The sequence below is a fragment of the Rattus rattus genome, chromosome 14 (genome assembly GCF_011064425.1).
Source record: "Rattus rattus isolate New Zealand chromosome 14, Rrattus_CSIRO_v1, whole genome shotgun sequence".
Lineage (NCBI taxonomy): Eukaryota > Metazoa > Chordata > Mammalia > Rodentia > Muridae > Rattus > Rattus rattus.
Window position 1 is genome coordinate 52,628,623 of NC_046167.1, and position 21,588 is coordinate 52,650,210.

General features: G+C 46.0%; 2 protein-coding genes across 2 annotated transcripts in view; one reads left to right on the forward strand and one right to left on the reverse strand.

Annotated features, from left to right (window-relative positions):
- Bphl (biphenyl hydrolase like) overlaps positions 1-17,429 on the forward strand; it is a 35,272-nt gene extending 17,843 nt beyond the window's left edge. Inside the window, exons 5-7 of the mRNA XM_032885307.1 lie at positions 5,583-5,714; positions 8,694-8,817; positions 16,881-17,429. Of these exons, the coding sequence (XP_032741198.1) occupies positions 5,583-5,714; positions 8,694-8,817; positions 16,881-16,968 (344 nt within the window). The 3' untranslated portion in view covers positions 16,969-17,429. The remainder of the gene's footprint in view (positions 1-5,582; positions 5,715-8,693; positions 8,818-16,880) is intronic.
- Positions 17,430-17,491: 62 nt separating this feature from the next.
- On the reverse strand, positions 17,492-21,164 carry Tubb2a (tubulin beta 2A class IIa). The gene is made up of 4 exons (XM_032885306.1): positions 21,005-21,164; positions 19,645-19,753; positions 19,286-19,396; positions 17,492-18,743 (listed from the first exon to the last, which is right to left on the reverse strand). Exons 1-4 carry the CDS (start codon positions 21,059-21,061, stop codon positions 17,683-17,685), a joined length of 1,338 nt encoding a protein of 445 aa, XP_032741197.1. The 5' UTR covers positions 21,062-21,164; the 3' UTR covers positions 17,492-17,682.
- Positions 21,165-21,588: the final 424 nt, after the last annotated feature.

A 21,588-nucleotide genomic window follows, 5' to 3' on the forward strand; every position in this document is an offset into this window, starting at 1 on the left:
CCACATAGATACCTCGCTATGTCTACAACCTGAACTCAGTCTCTCCTCGACATGTTCCTCTTGCTAAATGGCTTACCCTCGTAAATGATTCACCAGGGAGCACAGCACACACTGGGTTCAGACTGGAACACAGCCTCCCATTACCTTGGCTTTACTCTCTGTAGCCTCACTCAGCTGTGCTCTGAAATTGTTCATGGAAAAATTCCAGAGTAATCAATACTCAAGTTCTAAATCGTGTTGCCACTGTGAGAAAAATGCTCATGTGTTCCACCACACCTGATGCTGCTACATGCTACCCAGAGCACAAACCATCCCTTTGTCCAGCATGTCCGCTACGCTCTGTATGCTACCTGCCTGTCCGTCTTCAGAAACCACCTTGGGCAACAGATCCACTGTCAGCTGCCGCCATTCCTGCATGCCATGTGTGTTTGTTTTACTTGAAACTCTTCGCACAGTGAAGACTGATGCCGGCAGCCCCACTACAGTGCATTCTAATTGTTCTGGTTTACATTAGTTATTGCCAATCTCTTTTACTGGGCCTACTTAGCAATAAATGCCTCATGGGAGAACACAGCATTTGTAGGGTTCAGTGCCCTGTGGTTTCAAGAAAACAGGAGTCCTGATGGTTCTTATGGGTAGGCAGCCTCCGTGCCTTGGATGCTATCTGCAAGCCCTTGTCTGTAAGACTCTTAAGATGTAAGCTGTATCTTTCATCTTTGTTGCTTAGTAACTTTTCTGACACCATGACTGAGCAACTTATAAAAGAAATTGTTTAATTTGGGGCTCATGGATCCAGAGGGTTAGAGTTCATAACCACCATGGCGGAGAGCTTGGGAGCAGGCAAGCAGACATGATGCTGGAGCAGCCTCTGAGAGCTCACATCAGGTCCAGAAGCAAGAGACAGAGAGAGAGTGCACTGGGAATGGTATAGGCTTTTGAAGCCTCAAAGCCCACCCCACCCCACCCCCCCAGTACACACCACCTCCAACAAAGCCACACCTCCTAACCCTTCCTAAACAGTTCCACTTGCTAGGGACCAACTATTCAAGTATATGAGCTTTCAGGGGCTATTCTAGTTCAAACCACCATATTATCCAAGTTTATATTGGTGGAAACAGGCACTCAGCAGACTCCCTTGGTGCTTATGAACTAAATTAATGTTTTCATTATAGTTCTAGTGTTTGGCATAGGTTATTGCTGTAAAAGGGAGAGGGGGGTATATCAGTTTCTTTTGGGATCCAAATTCTGTTTTGAATCAACAAACAGTTTGATTCAATTGGTTATTCTGGGTACTTGCCTATGAAGCATAATTATTAATTTTGGGTAGTGATTATGCTTTGGTACAGAAATGGCTTTCTCTTAAATTAACAGAAGTAAATACATAAATGCAAAAGCATCTTTTTCAGCATGTGTTACATGCCAGGCACCATTGTCAGCAAATTCCATGTAATTTCTTACTGTTTATTCTAGAAGCTTAATAGAACTCATATTTTCTGATTAGGAAGTTAGCACAGAGAGATTAAGTAACTTGCCCAGTTTCACACACAATTAGTCTAGGAGATAGGCCTCCTATTTAATCAGTCTGACTTCCAAGTCTGTGCTCCAACCCCTGTAAGACCTCTGGCTCCCCCAGCAGCAGCTGGATTCCCCTGCCCTGAGATCTTTTGCTATTTCCTCTGGGGTCCTGAAGATTCTCCACAGATCTGATATTCCCATAGACACCCTTCATTTAAAAAAATCTACATAAATTACTCTACTAAAAGGACCTTATGCTGTTCCCAGCTGAAGTGCCTGTGCTTTAACAGGGGACACCGCACTAAGCACTAAGCCATTGGGTTCTCAGAAGAGTCTCGGTTCTCAGCCTCACATCATAAGGAATTTGTTTTTCCTAATTGATTTTTAAATTTTTTACTACTTACTTTTTATTTTACATGTATTGGCATTTTGCCTGAATGAGTATCTGTATGAATGTGTCGGAACTCCTGGAGCTGGAGTTACAGACATTGGTGAGCTGCCATGCGGGTGCTGGGAATTGAACCTGGGTCTTCTGAAAGAGCAGCCAGTGCTCTTAAGTGATGAGCCATCTCTTCAGCCCCTAAAGGTTTTTTAAATATAATATTTAGTCATTATAATTTAGCCCTTTTGGCATAAATGAACTATGCTGTGGAGCCCCGGTTTCCACCTTTAAATTGTATTCAGATCTGTTGGGCAAATCTGCCAAGTAGTTTGTACACGCTTTTCCCCGTGGACAACTGGTTTACCTCATGTTGTAAACTACCTCATGTTGGACTCCTACCGTGTACAGTGGATAAGGCCCTGTGAAATCGATGACTGCTGGCTGCACATGCCACATGACAATTGACACGTCACTCTTGTCTGGATAAAATGAGCATGAATTCAGATTGGCCTTGGCTCCTCCTTGCTAAGAGCTGTCTGACCCCTGGAGCAGCCCCACTGTGAGTCACCCTTCTTCACTGGCCTTGTTTCAGGGTTTGCTATCTCTCTTGTAAACTCACTCATACATGTTCACTAGTATCTATGACTGTTAAATCATGAAAATTGCATTTCATAGATCTGGGGAGAAAGCTTAGTTGGTAAAGTACTTGTTGTGCAACCATGAGGACCTGAGTTCTAGTCCCAGTGCCCATATGAAAGGCTGAGTGCAGTACATGCTCCGTGCTGAAAAAGCAGACAGACCCCATAACCAGCCAGCCTAGCCTCACCCCTCAGCCCTGTCTCATAAAACAAGGTAGTGCATGAGGAGGAGTGGCACTCGATGCTGTCCTCTAGTCTCCACATACACGTCCTCAAACATACAAAAGAAAAGTTTTTTTAATTTTATATTTGTAAGTGTTTTGCATCCATGCATGCCTCCATGTTGTGCATGCCTGGTACCCACAGAGGATGGAAGAGGCACCGTATTCCTCAGAACTGGAATTACAGACAGTTGTGAGCTGCCGTGTGGGTGCTGGGAATAGAACCTGGGTCCTCTGGAAGAGCAGCTAGTGCTTTTAACCACTAGGCCATCACACCAGCCCCTAGGAAAGATTTGTTTTAATAATTATAGTTTTTTTGAAAGATGGGGTTGTTCTACTGCAAGATGGTCCCTCACAGGGTGTGGCCTGCCAGACAGCTCAGAGTGTAGGTATCCACAAGCAATTTTAAAAAAATGTTTATTTACTTATTATGTATGCAACATATAGCTTTCTGCCTGCCTGCAGGTATGCTACAGGCCAGAAGAGGGCACTAGATCTGATTATAGATGGTTGTCATCCACCAGGTGGTTGCTGGGAATTGAACGCAGGACCTCTGGAAGAGCAGTCGGGTGCTCTTAACCACTGAGCCATCTCTCCAGGTCTCCACAAGCAACTTTTAAATTGCTATAATTATATTTTGGAGTATAGGCGTGGTACTAGGAATTAAACATAGAGCCTCATATATGCAAATATTTTACCATTGAACTTCCCTCCCTCCAGGCTTCCATCACATCTTGCTAGCCTCTTTCCCACTCTCCCAAGTCTCCATTACTTACTTGTTTTAACCAACTTTAATACACCCCTTTCTGAAGTCTTTCCCATTTTACCAAGCAGTTCAACCCTCCTAGTCTCTGCTGTCAACTCACCCTGGCTTCTCTCTGAGCATCTAAAGGCAGGGCTAGGCACCTTCTTCAGAAGGCAGTTTAGCTGTAAAACGATTTCCTGCATTTGAGTATTTGAATATTTCCATTCAGCGCGTACACCTTGAGAGCATAGCAGGTGCTGGCGCTGTCAGTACTCTGCAGAAAATACCATCTGCCGTCAGTGTGTATTACTGGTGTCACCTGACCTTTGTGATGTATCCTTAACAATACACGGGTTAAATGCTTTCATATACAGCATTTAATATGTTCCAGAGCACCAGGATCTTGACCCTAGTGCTTAAGGAACTATATAAAAGATCAGGTGGAATAAATCACATTTGCTGCTTTATTTTAAAGGTAGAGGTTAGTTATATTTTTTCCTATGAATTAATCACTTATAATATAGTTTAGATTTAATAGTCTAAACTCTACACACTATGTCTTAAACAGAACTTACATGTATCATTTATTTGTTTCTCAGTGTGCCAGAAAATTTTCTTTAAATAGCTATCCCTTTACTGCATCTAGGGGTCAATCAACCATGGCCAAAAAATTTGAAAAATAAATCACCTTTGAACATACACAGACGATATTTTTTGTCATGATATCCTAAACAATATAGAATACTACTTGTATAGCATTTAAATTACATGAATCAAGATTAAATATTGTAGAAATGGTTTAATATATGGGAGAGCCTGTGTCAATTTTGCATATATTCTCTTCAATTTTGTGTGATGGGCTGGAACATCCACAGAGTTTGGAGTCTACAGTCCTAGAATCAGTCCCCTCTCTATGTTGCATGACAAAACATTTTCTGGGGAAATGCAACACACACGTCTACTCACCTGAAATAAGGATCCTATGACAAACCAACATATGGACGTCACTAAAGTCCAACTTGATGAACCATGAGTTTATCTGGGTTACTTCCAAGGAGCAAAAATGATTCAAAGACAACTGCATCATCAAAGTCCTCCCTAGTATGGGTGACAGCTCACAGCCTAGGAACCAAGAGTATACTGCACTGCTGCAGGTGATTCAACAGGTTAGAGAGTGTCCTTTCCAGGTGCCTCAGTGGGTCCAAATCTCTTCCAGGCAATCCAGCTGGTTTCTGCTTCTTGTAGCAGCTGATCACTCTCAGAGTCTTCTTTGCAGCTTTTCTCTGAGAATCTTCTTTGCAGTTCAGCTTTCTTTAATCTGAAGGGGAATCTCAGCTTTCATTGCTTCCTTTGGCAAGGAGGAGCCTAGAAAATCTGGTCAGTTTCAGGGACTTCCGGTGCTGTTTTGAGTAGTTTACCATCCTGCTTAAAGAGCTTTCTCCAGGTTGAAATGTTTCAATCTTGGAAGAAGTAATGTTTCAATCTTGGAGGAAGAAATGTTTCAATCTTGGAGGAAACTGTTACACCATTCCATAATTGAATATCTCCGGGATTAAATCTTATATACTTTATTTTTGCAGCAGTTACAAAGATAAAAAGAAGAAATGTGGAAATAGAACCAAACTAGGAACTAAAAGATAACTATAATGTCATTCTTACTCTGCCAACATGAGTTAGAGAAATGTTTCTGTTTATCTTACTACCTTAGCAGAAAGCATTCAACTCGGTTCTATTTCAGTCACTCACTAATGATTAATCATGTCATTCTAGTGGGAGATCCAGCCCAGTGTCTGATGTGTAGCAAGGCATAAAACAAAATCTTTTGCTCTGGAACCCCATCTCAAAGGGGGTGGGTATGGACAATCAGGCCTGAGGCAGAACGCCCTGCCAAGCAGTGACAAATGCCAAGCAGATGGAAGGGCAAAGTCACAGAGGGCATGTGAGTGGGAGTGGGGTACTCTCACATCTGAACAAAGACCTAGAGGATGTGAGTGAGCCAGGCCCCTGCTGAGGGGAAGTCCCCATGCTAGGGATAGGGAGGAGGGAGACTCATCCTTATCTATCACACTTTGGTTTCTCAGGTATCCGAGATGTTTCTAAATGGAGTGAGAAGGCAAGGAAACCCCTGGAAGCCCTATATGGATATGACTACTTTGCCAAAACCTGTGAGAAGTGGGTGGACGGCATAAACCAGTTTAAACATCTGCCAGATGGTACGTTGCATGGACTAATGGCTCTTTTGCTAATTGCAGGGCAGGCTCGAGTTCTTCCCTTGGCTTCCCAGTATTCCTCCATGATAAATAAACCCAGCCATTATCCCCACACTGTTATCATGCACAATATGAATCCTTGTGTAATTAGTGTAAATGCCAGACGGGACAGTGTGAGTTTGTGTTGAGGCTTTAACCGCAATCTCTTCACTTCCCTTCAGTCCTTTGCATAAGCGTCTGCATGAATTTGTTCTCCGGAAACCTGTTTCTACTTTCTATTTGAAGAAGAGGTCATTAGAAAGAGAGCCAGAATATAAGGCAATTTCCCCTCTGTCTGAATGGGTCCACCCACTACTCATTTTACTTCTAGGACAAAGCAGGAGGAAATGTCTGCCACTTCAGCCCCAGCAGAGCTGGCTAGGGGAAGAGACTGTTCAGCTCTCTTTCCGTGTTCAGAACCACGTGACATAACCTAGCTGTGGACAAATACCTCCTTCTGTTTAATCTGAAAATTTAAGATTCCCGGCAAGAATTAACATCCTTAAGTTTAATTTTACCTAGCTATGTGTTTAGTCAGTTTTCTGTCACGGGGACAAATGCCAGAGACAATCAGCTCACTGAGAGGAAAGGTGGATTGTGACTTAGTTCTGGGGGTTTTCCGCCCATGACTCGGGAGACCGACTGCCTTTCAGGCTGAATGGTGCGTTGAATCATGACAGGAGAGTCTGGCAAGGCAAAGCCTCATTGGCAAAAATGAAAAAAGAAGGATAAACTCGAGTCTACCTCTCTTCCAAAGGCACACCCCCAATGACCTATAACCTTTCACTAAGCCCCGCCTCTTAAAGGTTCCACCACCTCCCTTCCACTCCACACACAAGAGCAAGCTCTAACACCGGAGGTTTTGGGAAACGCTAAGATCCAAACTGCAGCAAGCTGCTCAGAATCCCTCTTTTGAGCCCTTTCTTCTTTTTATCTCTGTAATTGCTGCAAGAGTGGAGTAGATAAGATTCAATCCCAGGCACATTCAGTTATACAATGCTTGTGTCTGAAGGGATAGTTTAATCTGTTAGGTAATCCTTTCCAGCATGAATCATCTGTAACGGCGAAGCTTTTGCAATGAAAGGGACTTTGGAAATGTCACATGTCCGGTTTAAGTTCGAAATAACAAACCCATGCCTGACAGTGATCCTGTTGAAATGCAGTCTCCATGCATAGTAACAAATCTTTGTGTTTTCTTGCACCTTAAAAACAACAGAAAAAATAATGCCACCAAATCATGTGAGACAGCTGCCCATGACAGTGTACAACTTACTAAATCGACCGTTCAGAAACACATCCTGTCTAGAAAATCCAATATGGAAATCATCCTACAGCAGGACTTAGTTCATCTCCCTTCTGTATGTACTGATCTAACAGGAGTCTTTTGTCCACAGCCGTGTGTCAGTACAGACACTTGGTCTGGCATGGATGATTGCACAGCTGTGGAGTTTGAGGTCAGCATGACTTTGTGCAGTGACTTGGTTCCTGAAGAACATACTAATACTTACTTACCCCGTAAAGTTTTTGTAGGGATTAAGTGAGATAATATGCATTCAGCTATGGCAGAGTACTAACCAATGTGAAAGTGCTGTTACTGTTATGTTTTTAAGAAGCATCAGTTTACAAACGTTTGGCGGTGCGGAATGAGTTAAAATGTAAGTACTAGCCTAGCACAGTAGCAAGTACCTTTAATCACCGCACTTTGGAGGCAGAGACAAGTGAATCTGTGACATTGAGGCCAGCCTGGTCTACATAGTAAGGACCAGTCCAGCAAAAACGTGCCTTTCCCCACACCCCCAAAGTGTGTAAGTGTTGGAAGCATTAACAGATCCTGCTGCCGCAAGTGGTGGCAGAGCTGGCTTTCATCAGCTTCACCTCATACAGTGGCAGGCATGTGCTGCCCAGTGACTGGAGAGAGGTGCTTCAGAGACCCAGTGAACTGGTGACTCTCCCTTGGAGGACAGCAGTCCCCAGCCAAAGAGAAGGGCAAGGGCCTGTTGCCTGGTGGGCAGTCCTGGATCCCAGCCAGCTCAGTGCTGTGGCCCCTTCCTTTCGGTACAGGCAGAGATGGGAGGGTAGTGAAGGAAGGAGCTGCTGTCTCCAGAACCTTCCGTACCACTGACCATATGTGCAGCCTCGTAACAGTCACGGGCAACTGTGATCATTGATGTTTGAGACTGAAGGAGCCGCCAAGGTGTGGTCGTCAGGAGTGTCATGAAGGCACAAGCCCTGAGGAGTTGCTTGTGTTCTCCCTACAGGCTAACTTCACTTGAAGTCCGCCCCACCCTGAGGACTATCTAGTCTTCAGGCGCTGAAGCACAGACTCAAGGGAAAAGGCTTCCACTGCTAGATATCATCCACATGACTGACGGGCTGTCTCCGTAATATGAGACTTGTACAGGTTTCGCTTGCTTATTTGATTTTTCCATCATTTTACGTGAGTGATGGACTTAACTCAAGAAAGGCTGACTGTTTACTAGTGGAGCAGAGCACAGGAAAAGAAGAACAAAACCTAATAATGTTAATACTAGAAGAAACCGCAGATCAAATTGCAGAGGGACGTGTGTGTGTGTGTAGATTTCAAAACACCTGAGATAACAGAAAAAGCCTTACCTCAGCGTGTCGTGGAGGTTCTAGCCAGTGAACAAGTAGTCACATTGCTTTACAATGTGCTGTGCTGAGGCAACCAGTCACTTCCCAAGTCAGAGAGCAGAAGGGAAGAAAGAATAGGCTAGGATTCCACAATCCTCTTCAGGTGAATGTCCCCAGTGACCAAGGATGTCCCACAAGGCTTCTGAGGCTTTCACCGCTTCCTATTGGCACCCCTCTGGGGACCAAGCCTTTGATGCCTTCAGCAGCATTGATGTCCAATGTTTAGCAGCAGCGCATCTCTGCAGAGTGACTGTGCTAAGGTGACTGACTCCCTGTGCTCTTGTCTGTCAGGTAACATCTGCCGGCACTTGCTGCCCCTGATCCAGTGCCCCACCCTCATTGTGCACGGGGAGAAGGACCCATTGGTCCCACGCTCTCACGCTGACTTCCTTCTAGAGCATGTGAAAGGGTCACGGTGAGTCTCGTTACAGCTTCACAACTTCTGGGCACCACAAAGCCTCTGAGGAAATAAGAGAAGCCATAGGAAGGAAAAGAAGAGGGAGAAGGGTAATTTAGGATGCATGTTCCTCATTTGGTCAGAGAGTACCACGGGCACGGAGAACCTGAGCTCTGAGCTCTGGGGATCCTCAGCAGAAGGATTCTGGCAAATGTCTTTGAGCACAGTGAGGACAGTGTGTTCCAGGCACCGAGTTCTGAAACAAAAATATCACTTTAGATTTGAGGCAAGCACTGATAACAACTTGGTATGCCTTGGAATTTTTAGTTCATTAAAAACAATGACAATAAAAACATTCATAAAACCAAACCAAGAAAAAAAATTATTCTTTGGTAGCCACCCACATAGATAGTCAGATTCTTTATTCAACTCTGAAAGTTTTTTTTTCTCACTAACATTACACTGTAAGCTTTACAAGTCATAGCCACCTTAAATATGGACTCAGTCCCTCCGTGTGCCTGACTTCGGCGGTGCTGCTCAGCTCACTGGGCACTTAGCTTAGGTTTCTCAAAGTCCCCAAAGCCCCAAGGGAAAGCTGCACTCTAACAGCTCCACTGCCTGTGAGTGAGTCTCCTCTGGTATCTTAACAGTGGAATTCTCCAGATTTAGAAATAAGGGGAGGAGGTTTTCTTATTCCATAACAAAATGCAATTGCATGGCAATTCGTGTGTGTGTGTGTGTGTGTGTGTGTGTGTGTGTGTGTGTGTGTGTGTACTATATGTATATATTTATAATTTTTTACATTGAAAGACCTCTCTTCATTCTTTACATTCTACTACATTCTTCTATGTCAGTTCAACCTTGAGTTAGGCAAACGCAAGAATATGTACAGAAATAGCAACCGCTTTGGGAAGAATGTAGAGTAAGTGAAAAATAAAGGTAGAAAGAAGTTACATTGAAGTTACAGTGCGAATAAACATGGAGGACTTTTAAAAAAATTTAGAAGTCCATAATAAATACAACATTTTCAAACTTGACTTTTATAATATTATAAAAATATAAGCCGTGTTTATGGCACAAAATTCAAACAGCTCATTATCCTATTAATCTCCCAGATGTTCTTTGTGTACCTATGCAGTGAGAATTTTGCTTTCTTTAAAAGCACATAAGTATTATAAGAATGTGTTTTCATTTTAATCCCAAATGTGGGATATGGGGCGCTTCAGACTGTCCACATCAGCTGACTGTAATTTGTCCCATGCTCTAACAAGAGCATGATTTTGCCAGCTGAAGATAGTTTCTGAGAGTGTGACATTTGGAATTCTGGGACTTCTCAGAGGATATATAAATGCTAGGGCTCAAGAGATGGGGCTGTTTGGCCAGCTGGTAGTTGGATGTGCTTTGTCAAGCAGTTATGTGCAAAGAGATGAAAAGAGGAAATTAAATAACCTGATGGCAAGATCAACTTGCCCTAAGGACCTTGATACCCCTAATCATCAGGCAGTAGTCAAATGATTTTTTTGCCCCCCTTTCCCTATACTTTTTTTTCTCTACTACCTAGTGTTAGAGGGTTGAAAGGTCAGAAGAAGAGGGGTGGGGAAGGGTGGAAGAAAGAAAGAACCCACAAATAGCCACAACTCCAGTTACATACCTCATTTTCTGTATTTTATATTAATTTTATACATTTAGAGTGAGCAATGTGATGTTTCCACATAACATTTTGTATTTTAACGATATTTTACTTATACTTCACTACAAATGTAGGGAAAATAGTTCCATTTTGTAGATGAGAATTCAAGGCAGGTTGACATTAAACAGTGCTTCAAGCCATGTAGTTGGTTAATGACAAGTCCTGAATTTTCCTAAAACAGAGCTTTTTTTTCACCATAGCACAACTGCCTCTTATGAACATTCCATTAGAGAGAGGCTAGGTGGCCTAGTTACTTGTTTTCTGCTTCAGAAATGACCAGTTTCCCTATCCTGACCCTCATTATAAATGCATAGACTTCCCTTAAAAAGCGAAGTTCATTAAACATCTGTCTCTAAAATAGTTTGGCCTAGGAATTCTGTTCCAAACCTATCTCCTAGCAACAGAATACATCAATATTGAAGAAAAATGTGCCCTTCCTGTACATTTGCTGGAAAATCATTTTCTTACATCACTATCCTTTGGAACTGACGGGTTGGAGGAAAAATGTTATTAGCAACGGTTCTCTAAAAACAGTCTGTCTTTTCCACTCCTTTTGCTGAAAGAGCCTTTTATGTTGGGTGGGAACCTATAAGACCACTACAGGCTTCTCTGGGATCCCAAAGAAAGATAGCAGCTCAGAGAGCAGCTAACCCCTGCTGTGCATCTGCTGTGAGGCAGGACAGTAGCACACCTTGCCAGACGTGCCTTTAGCTACGGTTAAAAGCATAACCTGTGCTCACCAGGTTTTTACCAAGAAACACTTGCTGTGTATGAGTCACACCATTGGCGCTTTTGCTGCCTTGGAAGGAGACCAGCCTCCAGCTTTGCCAATCTGTCTCCTTCCCTTCTCTTTTCTCTCTTCACAGGAGAGGAATCATAGTCTCTCAAAAGCAAAAGAGGCCTTTGTTTTAAGGTTTTGGTTTTAAACAGCTGCATTTCTCCCCCAGAAGCTCTTGTGTAAAACCAGTGGTGAGAGCTGTTCTGACTGCAGCAGTGAGGTGAACAGACCCTGTCTTTGGAGTCCTCCTGCCTAGCCAGGCCTCCCTCTTGGCTTACAGACTTCTCGCCAGTCTTGTCTGCCAGCTCTGGGTGGACACTTCCCATTACAGCCAGCCCTCGTAGCTATCAGGAAATCTTCTCAAGTGTTAATTGGCACCCATCATACTCTAGAGCTGGTGCGAAGAGGCTCTTGGAGGCAGCCGAGCTGGACTGACTGGAGGGAATGTGAGTGCACAGCAAGGTCAAGGCTCTGTGCTGTGAACCAGCTAGCTTGGCTGCCTCAGGGAAGTTAGAGTGTCTGCCTCAGCTGTCCTCTAAGAAAGACTTTCAACTCTGCAGTAATATCAGAGCATCCCATGCAACCATAGGCTTTCCATGTTCAGTTCAGAGTTCACTAACCTACATGTAGTTCTCAATGCTTTATTAAGAATCAGGGTCTGGGGCTGGAGAGATGGCTCAGTGGTTAAGAGCACTGAATGCTCTTCCAGAGGTCCTGAGTTCAATTCCCAGCAACCACATGGTGGCTCACAACCATCTGTAATGGGATATGATGCCCTTCTCTGGTGTGTCTGAAGACAGCTACAGTATATATATATAATAAACCTATATTTTAAAAAAAAAGAATCAGGGTCTGTAGCATAGGAGATGATTTCGCTCAGCTGTTGGCTGATGTAAGCATTCTAAGCATGTTTAAGGTAGGCTAGGCTAAGCTGTGATGTTTGGCAATATAGATATACTAGGTGCACTTCTTGTTGGTTTGGGTTTTTTTGCTTTGTTTTTGTTTTTGTTTTTGTTTTTGTTTTTTGTCTTTTGTTTTTCCACACAAGGTTTCTCTGTGAAGCCTTAGCCATCTTGAAGCTTTCTCTGTAGACCAGACTTGTCTTGAACCCAGAAATCCACCTGCCTCTGCCTCCCCGAGGGCTGTGATGAAAGGTATGCACCCCCACTGCCCAGTAGCTGCATTTTTTCATTTACGGTACTTCATTTTCATTCTTGTCTACATTGCTGGGGATAAGGTCAGGGCATTCTGCCCCTAAGCATCACCCCCAGCCTCAATATTGTCAACATACAGCGGCTTTATGAAGACAAGACTCCATTACAACACAAACATCAATCTCCTCCAGTTCTAGAGTCCAGGATGGGGCTGTTGACGGAGTCCTTGCTCCCCAGCTCACAGACAGTCTTTCCTCTGATCCTGTGACCCACTTTCCCTTTCTTTATAGGGTCACTAGTCACAGCAGATCAGGACATGACCATATTTTGAACTCAGTCACTCTTAGAGACACTGAGATTTCAGCATGTGAAGAAGATGGCGATCATTCCATAAGTGGTTTTGAGGAGGCTTCAGATCTCAGGCATTAACAGAAGCCAGAATCTGCATTTCAGCTCCAGTGGCAAACCTCCATGCCCCTTCCTCCCTTCCTGCCCGTCCAGTATACTTATCCTTCACATCACAGCTCAGCATCTCCCCCTCAGGGAAGCTTCCTTACCCCCATGATCACATGGTTCCTTATTCATACCTTTTAAACAGCTCTTGGCATGTGATTTGATCTTTATCCCGTTGAATAGCTCTCTCAGATCTAATCTAGCGTATTTTAAAGGTTGGGGGAGGGAGAATGTGGAAAGGGAAGAAGGCAGAAAGCATGTGCAAAGCAGGAGCAGTAGGCACTCAGAGGTCAGACTCTGCAGGGGCCCAGCTGCATGGTCAGGCAGGCCTTGGAGCCCAGCAAGCAGGAGAGAAGAGGGGTAAAATCGATGTTTACAGAATGACATTGCAGGGTTGTTTCAGCCAGGGGGAAAAACTAATGGAGAAATCTCTGGAAATGAAAGGGTACTGAATAGCATTTGTGAGCTTGGGATTAAGGGCAACGGAGCGCCATTTGACTGTGCCCTTGAGCATTGCACATGACATCTCTAGTTTTTTGTTTTTTTTTTTTCTTCTGGTGTGTGAAACGTAGGTGCCAGGTAGCTTTTCAACCTGACCTTCAACAGATTGAACCAGCTCCACTCACACTCGGGAGGGCAATAATAACCCTACTCAGCCCGTGGATTCAGGTTTTAATGTCATCCCCGAACACACTCAGGTACAACTGCAATAACATCTAGTTAAATACCTGAGTATCCCGAGACCCAGTCAAATTGATGTGTGATATTAATTCTATGGGGAAGGGTTGACGGGCACATTCCCTCCAGAGTTCTTGATCTTGAGATGGGTTTCCTGGAGGTTATGTTAGTGGAGTGATGTGACAGGAGTGGCCATCTAGGTAGGTGCAATCTTTCTTTTGGTCTCCAGCATAGTCTCAGGAGTACCATTACTACCGCCATTTTTCAGGTGAAGAATGGTGGCTGAGTGGTGGGGGAGGGGAGCTGTAGCTGTCAGTGCAGAGGTCATGCTACTTCCATAAAGCCCCTCCCCCACTGATGGCCTCCATGGTGTATGTCCATCTTGCACTGCAGTTGGTAGCCCCAGCCACATCCCTGGCATCTCGGAAGGTTTGTCCTCCACACACCACAGTAGCTAATTAACCCTGCAGACCTAGTGGAAGTGCTCCATCCAGAGTGGGTAGGGGTCACTGCAGTGATTTAACTTATCTTTTCATGCATGAGCTGTGATTATTAGACTTAGGAAAAGAAACTTCCCTTTGAGTTGTCTGCCCCACCCACCCCATGTCTAGTAGGGGAAAGTCTGGGGGCAGTGCCTTCTCGCTTCACCAGTTGGAAGAAAGGTGTAGTTCTCACACCTTACTATTTTCTTAGGGCTTTCTCAAAAGCATAATCAAAAAGGAAAACATTCCTTTTCTGAATAGGGAATCTGTTGTGGGCAGCCAGGTTTGCATAGCTTTGAAGCTGTGCCTTTGAGGGAGGGTGTATGTAGCCTGGTGCCGTTCACCTTCGTGATGGACAAGAGCCCCTCACAGAGAACCAGCCGCTCGTTTCCAGAGAAAGCAGAAGCTCGCATGCTCTTCCTGGCCATAGGTTCATAAGATACTGAGAATATTGTCATGTTCATTCACAGCAAAGGTGCTAGAGCGTGTTCATTAGGTCCCACCACTACCGGACAGCACTCACAGCTTCATTTGAAAGCCGAGAACAGCAAGAATGAGGACAAAATGGTAATATGGCAAGGTTGGCAGCACCTCATGCGCCATGACCAAGAGGGGCTAAGTCAGCAGAGCTCAGATGACCACTGGGTGTATCCCAACTTCACAGGCTCCCCAAGAGCTCTAGAATCTTTTTCTAAAGACTCCACATGCTACAGGACCCCTGTCTTACAAATAGGAACCTTGTAGAGCCCCTTCACTGGCATCTGAGCCATGTGTTTAGGCTTTCCTACTGGTTTTCCTGGAGAATGTGACCGAAAGCCACTCAGGGAGGCATGTGTATCCTTTTATTGTCTGGGTAAGAACCGGGTCAGCAGCAGAGTAGCTTCCTGGCCGAGTGTTTATGCCTGGCTGTTCTGGTCCTGTTCCCAAGAGGATTCACAGCAGGCTCCACACAGTGTAAAGGGAGGATTTGTGCTAAGAAACAGCATCAAGGAGAATAATTTTCTTTATATTTCCATCTGTCCATCCACCCATCCACCTATTCATTTATCCATCTATCCATCACTGTTTGTCCTCTGTCCGCCCATGCATCCCCATCTGACATCCAAGGTAGTTCTCTCACAGTTTTAATACTTTCCCAAGATCTAGAGATGTAGAAACACTGTAGGCTTCATCAGGCTTCACTGCATAGCTTTTAAAAAGGGGTTTGCAGCTGTTTTTATTGGGAACACACAAGTTGTAGAAACAGGGCAGAACTGGTGGCAGCTGAGTTGGATGTACTTCAGGATGGTCAGGTCAGGGTTTCCTGGCTTCTGAACCCAGCTTAATTAAGATACATGGTCATAGTTTGTCCTATACTTGTCCTTCTGTTACCTCAGCATCCTGGGAAGCTGAGTCTTTTCTGTGTCCTAAAACCTGCAGCTCTGAGTATCCCTGCAGCCCCATGCCTAGGTGCTACAGCTGGATTATCTTTGGGGCTGGAATAACTTATCCCTTTATTTTCTTAAAGGTTTGTCTATTTTTATTCATAGGAGCACACTGCAGCTGTCTTCAGACATACACTAGAAGAGGGCATCGGGCCCCATTACAGATGGTTGTGAGCCACCATGTGGTTGCTGGGAATTGAACTCAGGACCTCTGGAAAAGCAGTCAGTGGTCTTAACCACTGAGCCATCTCTCCAGCCCTTATAAGAATCACATTTTAAACCTAAATGTTCTGGGTTATCATTACTAGGCATTATTAATGTTACAGCAGCCCCATAAAAGGGACCAACAGTGTGTATTCCCTTTACATTTGAGTCTTAGTTGTCCCATCCCTGTTATTGGCACAGCAGAGTTGCAAAACACGAAGCCTCTCCTGAGGAGGGCTGCCTTCCCCCAGAGTCCTCCCACTGAACTGCTGAGAGCATCAGCCTTCCTGCTAAGCGGTCAGAGAACTACAGAATGTAGTCATTGGAATTTCGCTCCAGTCTAATGCCTTTGACACCCAGTTGTCACTGTAGATAGCACGACTTGAACTGGGGCTTGGCCACCTAAAAGCTTTGTTTAAACTTTATTTCTACACTTTAGAAGCTACTAAATAGATTTTTAAATTGTATTTATTGTATGAAAGATTGCAAATCAATCCTCTTTGACTAAGATCACATTAAATAGAAAAAAAAGCCTTTTCGGGACAGAGGGGACCACCAAAGACATCATGTGACAGCTGCAAAAGTAGTTCTGCCCACACAGCTGCTGAGGCCCAACACCCACCCAAAATTCCTAAGGCGTTTTCCCTTCTGTCTGCTGGCTGCAGTCAGGCTTCTTTGTCCTGTACTCTGAGCATGACAAGATGCCTTGGAACCTTGCATGGAGGCTGCTGCTGCCTTACAACTCCTATTTAGCCTGCCCACTATCACCATACCGATACCACCCCTTCCCACCCCAATAAGAACTCACCTGTGCAACTCAGTGAATTCTGACCATCTCTTATTTTTCCATCTTTTCTTTTGAAGAATTAGGGTGACAGTCCATCACTGTCACCCCTATTACTTTTCAGTCATTTTCTCATTAGTCTTTTAAAATACAAATTGGCTAAAAATATATTTCTCAAGTAATTACTAGATCGCAGTCTTCACTGTCTTCTATTCAAACCATTTATGTAACTGATGTGATTCCAAACATATTGCCCATGTTCAGTGAAGACCTTATGGTTTACCTCCGGGGTGGTCAGAACCTCCAAGGGGGTTTACCCTGACATTCACGTTCTTGGAAACTTTATTTGGTTCTGAGAGATCCTCATCAAAGGCTGAGGAGGGGAAAGCATTTTTAATTTACACCACTGACGAAAAGCTTGCTTTGTTTCATAGGTTGCACCTGATGCCAGAGGGCAAGCACAACCTACACTTGCGCTTTGCGGATGAATTCAACAGGTTGGTAGAAGAGTTTCTACAGTGAGAGCAGGAAACCTCTGGTGTCTAGGAGATTCTGTATTGAAGGACCATGTCATTGCCTGTTACCTGGATGCTCACAAACGCCTTCCCTTGCTTTTCACCTCAATTCACAGACAGGCCTACCAGGCTTACTGCCTTCCCTGCAATGGGACTCTACGCAAGCCGGGAAAATAGCAAACCCAAATCAGGTTGTAGCTTCAATAGCTGCAAAAAACATGAACATTAGCATTTTCAACACTAACTTTCTATCATTGTCTTCAAAGTAAATTCTTACCATGATTTGTTTTCAAATAAATTTTATGGGAAACATTTGCAGTGTTTCTGTTTGCTATTTTAGGACTTCTTAAATATAGAACATACTTTTATTGCCTGAGAGTTAAAAGCTTTAGTCTTAGTCCTTGATTTGACAGGTTCACTGGAATGCTAACCATTAAAACATTAAGCAGAAGTCCCACAATGCTATTATACCCTGAAGATTTGTATTTCAGAACCAAAAAAAAAGATGTCGAGGAGAAAAGGGCCACAGATCTTATACACATGCTTTTTTATTCGTATAGATTTCTGAGACAATACTGTAATCTTGAAAGGAGGTTCACACTATTACATCAACAGTGAATTTCAGACAGAGGCAAACTGAGCACCATAATTTACAAATAGAAAGACCATGCTGGAGGACAACAGAAGTTCACTAAGGGTGCACAATGTATCGGAGAAGTTCTTAAGCCTCATCCTCGCCCTCCTCCTCCTCGAACTCGCCCTGCTCATCAGCCGTGGCATCCTGGTACTGCTGGTACTCAGACACCAGGTCATTCATGTTGCTCTCCGCTTCGGTGAACTCCATCTCGTCCATTCCCTCGCCCGTGTACCAGTGCAGGAAAGCCTTGCGCCTGAACATGGCAGTGAACTGCTCCGAGATGCGCTTGAACAGCTCCTGGATGGCGGTGCTGTTGCCAATGAAGGTGGCTGACATCTTGAGGCCACGAGGAGGGATGTCACACACGGCCGTCTTCACATTGTTGGGGATCCACTCCACGAAGTAGCTGCTGTTCTTGTTCTGCACGTTGAGCATCTGCTCATCCACCTCCTTCATGGACATGCGGCCCCGGAAAATGGCGGCCACGGTCAGGTAGCGGCCATGGCGTGGGTCGCAGGCAGCCATCATGTTCTTGGAGTCGAACATCTGCTGGGTGAGCTCGGGCACTGTCAGGGCTCGGTACTGCTGGCTGCCTCTGCTGGTCAGAGGTGCGAAGCCTGGCATGAAGAAGTGCAGGCGTGGGAAGGGCACCATGTTCACAGCCAGCTTGCGCAGGTCTGCGTTCAGCTGGCCAGGGAAGCGCAGGCAGGTGGTCACTCCACTCATGGTGGCTGACACCAGGTGGTTGAGATCGCCATAGGTGGGCGTGGTCAGCTTCAGGGTGCGGAAGCAGATGTCATACAGAGCCTCATTGTCAATGGAATAGGTTTCATCTGTGTTCTCTACCAGCTGGTGCACAGAGAGGGTGGCATTATAGGGCTCCACCACAGTGTCAGAGACCTTGGGTGAGGGCATGACGCTGAAGGTGTTCATGATGCGGTCTGGGTACTCTTCTCTGATCTTGCTGATGAGCAGGGTCCCCATGCCTGAGCCAGTGCCTCCCCCCAGTGAGTGGGTCAGCTGGAAGCCCTGGAGACAGTCACAGCTTTCTGACTCCTTCCTCACCACGTCCAGGACAGAGTCCACCAGCTCGGCACCCTCTGTATAGTGGCCCTTTGCCCAGTTATTTCCTGCACCACTCTGACCTGAAAAAGAGAATATTAGACACTTAGGAATCCAGGGTGGTGTCCTTGGACTATAAAAGAAAGTGGAAAACATGGGGGGTAAGAGGACACATTTTAACAATTTTCAGTAACTTCTAAAGTTAAGCACAGAGCACATTCTGTAAATACCCTTAATTAGCTATAATTAAAGAGGCAGGGACGACAGCTCTAAACATTTGGGCTACACCTTGGTCACTGAAGTGGTTACCTGGCATCAGTGATCCTTTGAAATCCCCTGCAGCCTATGATGCCCTTGGAAGGCTTTCATCCTTTCCAATGCTCCCCACCCCCACCCCCAGGCTGCTCCTCCCAGAGGCCTTTCACAGCCTCCACAGACCCACACTCCCCTCTGAGCTGTCAAGAGTGACCACAGACATGATCTTGTCAGCTGCATAGGTTAGGCCAGGACTTGTGGTCCCTGGGACACAGGCTCAGCTGGATGCTGCACACAGAACTGTAAAGCCCACGGCTGCTAGGAAGGGAATGAGTCAGCTGGGCAGCTCTCCTGGAGCATGACGACATACCGAACACAAAGTTGTCTGGCCTGAAGATCTGGCCGAATGGTCCCGACCTCACTGAGTCCATGGTGCCTGGCTCCAGGTCCACTAGGATGGCCCGAGGTACATATTTGTTGCCTGTGGGGACAAGAGCTGACTTACAACTGGGCTTGGGAAAGGAGATGGATGGAGCAGAAGAATTCATTGCAGAAATCCCAGCATTGAGACAAAGAAGGAAAAAAAATGGAGACACAAAGCATGCAGAGGTCCTCAGGAACTGCAACGTGATCTTTTTTTTAAATGAGTGTGCAAAAAAGCATTTCCTTGTCTGCATGCTGCTTCCTCTGCCACAGTGTGGAAAGCAAGACTGACTTCCAAACCCTTACCAGCAGCTTCATTGTAGTACACATTGATTCTCTCCAGCTGCAAGTCACTGTCGCCATGGTAACTGCCAGTGGGGTCGATGCCATGCTCATCGCTTATCACCTCCCAAAACTGAAACGAAGGCAATCACATCACACTTAGACTGTCACCCAGAAAGGTCTTGGTCAGACAGCAGGCAAGAGCCTAGTGTGCTGCTGGCCTCCATGTAGCCTCCATGTATTTGGGCAGCAGCAGCTGCTGCAGAGGGTCTTGGGAATGCGCAGTGCATCGCCATATTATGACCACAGATGCAGGGTGCGGGGGGAGCCTGGAGAAGGAAGTGGGCACAGCAGATCTCCCAGAACTGCAGAGGCAGCTGCTTTCTATCACTCCAGGCAAGGCTGAATGTTACACATACAGCCTGATGGATGGGAATGGCAGAAGGGAAAATCAGGTGCCCCACCCCCTGTGCCTCCAGGGATCAATGGCTGCTGGCACAGACTCCATGACAGCTTTCAACAGCCCGGTTTTATACCACTGACCTACATATTGGCTTCGGGTATTGACCCTGACTAGGAATGTTCGGGGATGGGCAGTACAATCCTGAGAGGGCGTCTGGCAGCCCCGGAAAAAGCTGGCCTCCCTCAGGATGCAGCCTCCATTGTGACTTGGCAGCAGGAAAAGGGAGTGGGGAGGTTGGGTGGGCAATATGGCGGTGTTGAAAGAGACCACGTCCTTGTACAGGAACCTGCCCACACCCATGTTTAATGCTCATTGCTGTCTCCCCGCTGCCATCAGGTCTCTCAGCCCCCATTCCGAGTCTCACAGAGAGAAAGACGACCATTGCGTTTTAAGTTACATCTAGACGAGCCCTTGTAAGAGAATTTGTCTAACACCCTCGTCTGTTGGCCCAAAGACAAGCCTCTGTAACATCTGTCAACCCAATGACACTGCATTTTTTTGATTCAAATGATAGACAAAATATACGTATACAAATTACATTTGACATGAGATTTTTCAATACATGGAGTGACACCCCAACCCAAATTTCAGAGACGAAAACACCCAGAGTAATGTCATCTGCACCCTGCAGAAGGGCTGTGTCCCAAAGCAATGTAATGGACCTTAATTTAAGACACCCTGTCGCACCCATCGTGGCAGGTTAGTCGGCTTTCAGGACCCGCTTTTAGGACCCGGTCCGCCCAGTAGCCAGCGAAGGAATGCGACACCAGCACCAGCACAGGCTCCTCTGGAACCCCTAGGTCCGGCTTGCCTCCACCCCCCCCCCCCTACTCCTCACCCCCCCACCCCACCCCCACACAACCTTGGGACCCCGACCCGAGGGGGCGACCTCATCCATTTTCTCCCTAGGGGTGCTCCCACCTTAGCGCCGATCTGGTTGCCGCATTGGCCCGCCTGGATGTGCACGATCTCGCGCATGGTGTTGGCTGTAGAAGAGGTGAAGGCTCTTGCCCTAGGAGCAGTGCGTGGACCGAGGGCTAAGGAGCGCAAAAGACCAGTCGCCCTCCCCCAGCTCCACCTTTTATACCCGGGGACCGCCCAGCCCCGCTGACGTCACGGGGGCAGAGCCGAGGGGCGGTGCGGCCGGGACTGCGGCACCGCGAGAGGGAGCCGGGGCGCGGTGCGAGGTGCAGGGCACCCGGCTGTATGCAGCGTCCCAGGGTTACTACGCCCCTCGGCCCGTCCTGCTGGCTTCCCCTCAACGTCCACCTGAGCTGTTTGTCTACTGTCGATACCTTTAGGTTACACTCTGGTTCCGCTCCCACCCTGCTCACTTCCCACCACTCCGGGGACTCGAGATTGGGCTCCTGCCTCCCCAGATAGCAGGACAGGTGTGGCCTCGCTCTTGGATATGGAGCCCAAAACTGAAAACCTATCTCTATTAGATGTCCTTTCTGAAAAGGAATGCCAGCATCCTGGGCAGGGGCTTGAACTGCAGCCCGGTT